The following is a 7,499-nucleotide window of genomic DNA, read 5'->3' on the forward strand; positions in this document are numbered from 1 at the left end:
ACGACCGGGAGTAGAGGTGGGGATGCGTTGCGGCGGGGCACTTCCTGGGGTGTGTGTGTGTGTGTGTGTGTGTGTGTGTGTGTGTGTGTGTGTGTGTGTGTGTGTGTAGTGTTGCCCCTCGCTGGAGCTGAGGAGTGGAGCACTGGGAGAAAGGAGAAATAAAGAGCCGGAATAGGAGAGGAGAGGGGAGGAGAGAAGAGAAGAGGAGAGGAGAGGAGAGGAGAGGAGGGGAGGGGAGAGGAGAGGAGAGGAGAGAAGAGGAGAGGAGAGGAGAGGAGAGGAGGGGAGAGGAGAGGAGAGGAGAGGAGGGGAGGGGAGAGGAGAGGGGTAGAGGGGAGAGCAGACAACAGGAGGGGAGAGGAGAGAAGAGGAGGGAGGAGAAGAGAGGAGAGGGGAGGGGAGGGGAGGGGAGGAGAAGATCATGATGGAAGTGCAGAAGCTGGAGACACTGATTAAGATGATGGTCAGAGCAGATATTGGATATGAGAGGAAGGACAGGAGAAAGAAAGACAGACATCAGATCTCCGCCCCGTAGAAGCGAGATCGCTCCTCTGTGAACACTCGCTCCCTGGACAGGTGGAAGAAGAGCTCTCCACCGTTGGCATACTCCATGACAAAACACAATCGATCGTGTGTCTGGAAGGAGTACTTGAGTCCCGTGAGGAATGGATGCTTGGAGCTCTGCAGAACCCGGTTCTCCGTCAGCGTGTGGGCGACCTCATCTTTGGCCACGATGACTTCCTTCTTCAGGATCTTCATGGCGTAGTATTTCCCGGTGGCCTTCTCATTCACCAGAATTACCTTCCCAAACGTACCCTTGCCCAGCAGCTTGAGGTATTCAAAGTTGTGCATAGTCACTCTGTGACGGGGTTTGGAGGGGCAGACGTCCACATCGAAGGGGTCTGGGGACGAGTCTCTCCTCTCCTCCTCCTGCCTCTGGAGGCTGTCTGCCACCGCCTGGATGGCCTTGGTCCACTCCTCCCTCTCCGTCCGCTCGATGACGCTGGTCCACTGGAGGCAGCGGATGATGAAGGTGTTGGACTTCGGCCTCTCCGTCTTCATCAGCTGACACTCTGGGGCCACAGAGAAGTTGTTGAGCGGCGTCTCCAGCTGATCCACGTCCTGCGGTCGCTCCTTGTAGCCGATAAACGTCCCGTCGCTCTTCAGCAGGAAGTACCTGGGCCTCCACGTCTTAATGTACTCTCCTCTCTTATGGAGCCAGCCCTCCTTCACGATGACCACCTCCCCCATGGTGGCCCCTCAGCTCCGCTCCTTCCTCGGCCCTGAGTCTGGATGCTTACGAGTGTGTGTGTGTGTGTGTGTGTGTGTGTGTGTAAGTGTGTACGTGTGTAAGTGTGTGTGTGCGCGCGCCTGGGGAATGGGGCAGGGAGTGTGGCGCTCGCTGCAGCCGGCAACTTTCGTCTTCTTTTACAATGACTGTCTTCAAAGTCACATCTTCCACTCGCACAGGGGGCAACCATCCGGCTGAAAACGATTGCCTCAATTTCAAAGCAGGAGACCAACTCAACCATAACATTTCTATGCATTTTGTATAGCACAAATGTCCTACTGTTGTTCAAGACTGTAATATTGTCATCCAAAGAGCAGAATTGTCATAGAACTGTGGTAATGAATGATTATTTCACTTGTAGGTATTCAAAGCATTGAACCTCAGATCCATTGGGTATACAACTTTCAGAAGACATGCACAGACATTATTATTCACAAGTGGCATCAATTTCAGGAGGAACAGTGGAAGGATCTCAGCCAACACAAAGTCAAACTTGGTGGCGATATGAGGGCAGACAGTCCAGGTAAGCCTACTTATTGATTCACAGTTGCTACGTGTACATGATGCTTTTGAATCGGATCTAATAGATCGGATTTAAGTAGATCGGATTAAGAGTTATTTTGCGACGTGCAGGGATTAAAGTTTTCCGTCGCTACGACGGATTTCCGTCAACTGGATGTTCGTTTGGACGGATTTCCGTCCGTATAATTTATGTCAATTAATTCACAATTTTTACTTTCCAACTGAACACAAATCGAGAGCACTCCTGGTCATGAGAAGGTGACAAGAGGTGTTTGGTGTACGGATTTAGTTATACACTCCACCACTGGTGTGATAGGCCTACAACAGATTCACTCATCAGTAGTTTTGAGCCATCCCCGTTCTTCCAAAAAAAAAAAAAAAAAGAAGTACAGCACGAGCGGTGAACAATTCGGTGGCGGTGCAGCGCGAGAGACTAAAAAAAATAAAAATAGCCAACATTGTTGCTGATGGCAGAAAATAAAATAAGTGTAATACTATGTCTTTAAAGTGCAATGACAATCGTTAAACGAGTTGGACTGAGATTCCAATATGGGCTAATAATGCATATGCATGGAATGCATAGCTGGAAGAAGGTAGGACACGTTTCCATTATCGTTGCACCTGCCGGGGCAGATTGTTAGAAAAAAAGAATAGTTTACTTAGACTGCGCATGATGTCTTTTTCATGAAGGGTTTGCATTTTAAGCATTGTGGCTTTTACTAACATTATTCATAGCCCCAATGGGACGGCTATCATTGGCAGCTAGCTAGGATACCACGCGTTTCATCCTCAAAGTTTAGCGCGTTTGACTGGCTGCGTAAAAGGGCTATGATAGAACTAGCTCTAGTTGTCTTTCTGACAACGGATACTTTACTGTCTCATCTGTAATCATAGCAGATTAACTTTGTTGTTGCCGATATATATTCAATCTCAGAGGACCTCACCTGGGACACAAACACACAGTGCATTGTAAAAAAAAGCCAGCAACGTCTGTACCACCTCAGACGATTGAGGAAGTTTGGGATGAGACCCAAGATCCTGAGGTCGTTTTACAGAGGCACCATCGAGAGCATTCTGACTGGGACCATTACTGCATGGTATGGGAACTGCTCTCAAGCTAACAGGAGAGCTCTACAGAGGGTTGTGCGTACAGCTCAGAATATATGCGGCTGTGACTTACCCTCCATACTGGAGCTATTTGAGGGAAGGAGCATCAGGAAGGCAAAGAAAATCTTGGCTGATCCTAGTCACCCCAACCATGGACTGTTTACTATGTTACCATCTGGGAAACGGTACAGAAGCCTGAAATCTCATACTACCAGACTCCAAAGTAGTTTCTTCCACCAAGCAATAAGATTACTGAATTCATGCTGAAGACAACAAGGCACTTTCTTTGCACTTTTTTCCACCCCCCCTCTTTTTTTTTATTTTTGTTTTTAAAATCTTTTTGAGGACACAAGAAAAACACAACAATTTTTACTCTTTATAGGCTTCAAACCTATAATAAGACGTAATAAACTAATCTTGAATCTTGAATCTTGAATCTTGAAGAAATACGTTAAACATGGGTTGCATTTTACAGGAGTCACTGTTGCTATCCCAGGCAGAGCCAATATTTTATGCCACGTATTGTTCTTGGAAGCAGTGACCTGATGGGTGGACTCATATGGTCGATAAATGCCGTTTCGATGTTTGTTTCACTTTCAAGGCTTGTTGTAGGTTATTGTTTGATGCTATTTTTGCTAACTGGAATAGTGTGCAGCAACAGTTGTGTGTGCGTGCTTGTTTTTGAGTGGCTCAACGTCTGTGTCCATCTTCTCGGACTATGCGTTTCGTTTGAGTTCAGTTATTTGCGCACTGCGCACAGGGCTGATGGGTGGGCGATTTGCCTTGATTCGAGTGGAAAGTTGCGCGACAAGCTTGGGAAAGTGTGTTACTTTTGTTAAACGATAGACGTCTGGCTGTGACTGTGTCGTGTCTGCGTGCGTCGTGTCAGCTTGTATGAGAGAACACGAGTGCGTGCAGGAATTGGGGACGTTTTTTTTTATATCAATGGTAAGCGTGTGCCTGGCACCGCACATCGAGAGGCAAAAAAGTAGCCATAGGTTTTCAAAACGGTAGAACACAGAGGCAGACTACCGTCCGCACCCTGTTTGTAAACGTCAACAAGTTGTTCGTAACAGGATGAATAGTGAAAAAGGGTGAAAAACATACAAATAACCAACAACTAGTTTTCTCCCTCTGATTGCTATGACCAGACAGTGCATTGTTTTTTAAATGTAAGAAATACAACTGCAAGCAATGCGCACCAGTGCTTTCACCAGAACAGTGTTTGCCCATTCTGATGTGAAAGACAAAATATACCGGTAGCCTGCTACTACTACAACAACAACAAAAACCATAATGGGATCACTGTATCAACTCATTGCAATTCCAAGTCAATAATTCTGTGAGATCAGCTACCATTTTGAAGCAAAACTCATTGTGAATCCATTCTGCATAATGTTGTGAACAATTCATAAATAATGGGTAGAAATAAGAGGAAATAACCAAAACATGCCCCAAATTGCAGTTCAGTGCAATCTGGTGGCCTAGGCCTGCCCCCTCTCCCTCTTTCCATTTTTTTTGTATTTAGGAATTGGCATCTGTAAGCATAGCATTGTAGGCCTACATCTGATTGAGCACATCTGATTTAGTACCTATAGGTACATTCATATTGAGTGTATACAGACCTACTTAGTGTATAATGAATATTCATTGTTAATGTGAAGTGTAAAGTTTTATGTTGGTTGAAGCTCTGATTTTGTGGCAGTTTTTGGTATTACTAGCACCCTCAAGACATAGGCCTATTCTGCTCTAGGCGACTGCCCTGTCTGCCTATGTCTAGCGCTGGCTCTGAGCCTCTGACACCATTCCTTGCGTAAAACCAGTGTATATTTCGTTACGAGGGCAGAGCCTGGCTACATTGGTTTTCGTAGGGTTACGGAGTGATACTCGATCGGGTACCTAACCGGTAAAAAAGTTCAGTCAGATGACTTTTTTTTGCTTTAATCCCTGGACGTGTATACATGGCAATTTCACTTAAATGCGATTAAACGTCTGGGGAAAATAAAGCATTGCGATTGGACTGAGGACGCACGTGCTGAGCGAGCCAAATAGAGTTCTTCAGTAACGCGGAAGCATGTAGTAGATTGTAGTCTTTCATGTTAGCATTTAACGACTTCCTGGTTCCTATCGGCTTCCGGCTTCCATTGGGAATGAATAGGGGGCAGTTTCAAATAAGCTCCGAGTGCAAGCACGCGCTTAGCGAACCCCCGCAAACTGTCGAGGGTGTTAAAAATAGGCTGTAGGTATGACATGGTTGATCATTTTGTGTCAAACTTCGACATAAATACGATGTTGCGTCCATATGCTAAACCCGGAAACTTTTGGCGACTACAGAAGCGGCGCCGGCATGTACGTGCGGAAGGTTGTACCCATGGCAACCAAAGGAAAGTATGTAGTTCGGAAGTTTTAATGATCAGAAAGGGGTTAGCAATATTGAATTAAAATCGTCATGATTTAACATGTGAATACACCAACATGATGATACGATCCGTTCCACTAATGAGAAAGGGATGCGGGGACACGCTAATGTTCGTTGTTGGCGTGCAACTTATATTTTTGCCAAACCTGAATCTCTATGGCGTTTTGCAATGTAAAAAATCGCCATGGAACCGGTAGTCCAAACGCCGCATACAAGTTGACGTCAACGCTGAAGAGCTCTATAAGGCGTGGGGGTGTGGTCGCCAAACCTCCGGGGAACTACTGGGACACAAGCTTATCTTCAGCCCGAAAATGAATTCCCTCAGTGGACTCAAGGCTGGTAAAATCCCCTTTGGGTCTGGTTCTTTCAAATGCTAGTTAGCACCCTCCTAGCTTAGAAAAACGAACTGGTGAAAGGGTGATGTGGAGTAACTTTGTTGTGCTTAATTACTTCGTGGGGCACTTTTACATCAATATATGGAAGCCACAACATTTATAGTCGCTTAGGGACTTTAAATTAAGGAAAACTCTCATGTGAAAATCAACAGGAAGTGCCGCCATCTTTTTCTCACTGACAAAGAGCACGGGCTCTTGGCGCCATCGTGTGGTCAACGAGCATGCGTGGAACGACCGGATTTATTGTAATTCTGATTAAAAGGTTACATGACAGAGGAACGTGTTTAATCGGATTCAAAAGAGGAATAAACCACCCACTTTAATCGGACTTAAGTTTAAATCGGAATAAACTTAAATCCTGTTCGGTAAGTGTTTACATGATGTTTTTAAAGTGGAATTAAGTTTTAATGAGATTTAAAGTGAGTTAAATCGGATTTAAATGCCTCATGTAAACGTACCAATTGTAGGCCTACATAGCTTTAATAGTCCCTCAAAAGTACTACACTCGTACTACCACAGTACTACACTGCCAGCAAAATTATAACAGAGGTTATGTCTTAATGCTCAAAATCAGTGTGCTCATGACATTGATTGTGTATGCAGCTACTCGCAGATGAATCTGGAGAACAACAACATTATTGATGTGCAGCTTGTTCAGGTGAGTAGATGGTAGGCTATTAGCACAGCTATGTTCCAACCAGCAAGTGTGTTTTTCATATCCAGTCTAATCAAACAGACTGAAAAGTAGAAACATTATTTTGTGATGTAGACATTCTAGGATTCATACACTCATCATGCTTTGATTTTCATTCCACAAGAGCAATGAGGTTGGAGGTAGCAGCAATATGGAGAAGGAGGGTCTGAGAAGAAGCCTGGAGTTGCTTGACTCAAAGGGTGTGGCAGTGGACTACATTGTAACTGACCGGCACCCTCAAATACAGAAATACCTGCGTGATCGTGATATCCAGCATTTCTATGACGTCTGGCACTTTGAAAAAGGTGATGTTTGTCTTTTAACTTGATTTGAGCAATAACTGTTAAGGGTAACACTTAAGGGATGGGATGCCCAACAAAATAAATATTCAAGATATTTATACAAACCATTTTGCAAGGACATCCAGGTGTACACCAAAAATAATTCTCTCAAAACTTTTCTTTGTCATTTTCTTTTCTTTTTCACCAGGTCTATCTAAGAAACTTGACAAACTGTCCAAAGACAAAGAATGCAAACTTCTAAAAAAGTGGCGGTGGAGCATCGGGAACCATGCTTACTGGGCAGCAACATCCTCTTCCACAGGCCCTGAAAAACTGGCTAAATGGACCTCGATTTTAAACCACATACAAAATAGGCACACCCATGATGACCCCACCTTTCCCAAATGTATGCACCCTACGCTGCCTCAAAAAAGATAAAAAAAATGGTTTAAGCCAGGTATGTAGTCCAAGAGCTCCTCACTGCACTCCACTATACTTTTACTGTCAATTTGGTTTGTTTTCCGTTTATGTCGTACAATTAACAAAAATCTGTTGGTAGACTCCAAAGCTCTCTGCAAGGTGGAGAAGTTACTTCTTAGCAAAAGGGTCCTGGCAGATGTGCAGAAGCTCAGCTCCAACTACCAAACGTCAACATTGGAGTCATTCCATAGTGTGCTATTAAGATTCCCACCGAAGAATGTGGTCTTCTACACATCTAGGTGGCACCAGTACAGCTTATGATTGATCAATGTAGTATATAGAGGAAGTTCTTGGTGCAGCAATGCTGAGA

At 44.7% G+C, this 7,499-nt stretch overlaps 1 protein-coding gene across 1 annotated transcript; it reads right to left on the minus strand.

Annotated features, from left to right (window-relative positions):
- Window positions 1-419: 419 nt before the first annotated feature.
- Window positions 420-1,397, minus strand: LOC134467500 (RAC-alpha serine/threonine-protein kinase-like). Its single transcript, XM_063221372.1, has one exon. The coding sequence runs from the start codon at window positions 1,249-1,251 to the stop codon at window positions 517-519; it is 735 nt and encodes a 244-aa protein (XP_063077442.1). The 5' UTR covers window positions 1,252-1,397; the 3' UTR covers window positions 420-516.
- Between the last annotated feature and the right edge of the window lie 6,102 nt (window positions 1,398-7,499).

The sequence above is a fragment of the Engraulis encrasicolus genome, chromosome 17, assembly GCF_034702125.1.
Source record: "Engraulis encrasicolus isolate BLACKSEA-1 chromosome 17, IST_EnEncr_1.0, whole genome shotgun sequence".
Lineage (NCBI taxonomy): Eukaryota > Metazoa > Chordata > Actinopteri > Clupeiformes > Engraulidae > Engraulis > Engraulis encrasicolus.

Bases quoted from the DNA above. Each gene is read 5' to 3' on its own strand.
- LOC134467500 (XM_063221372.1), bottom strand. From the start codon at position 1,251: ATGGGGGAGGTGGTCATCGTGAAGGAGGGCTGGCTCCATAAGAGAGGA.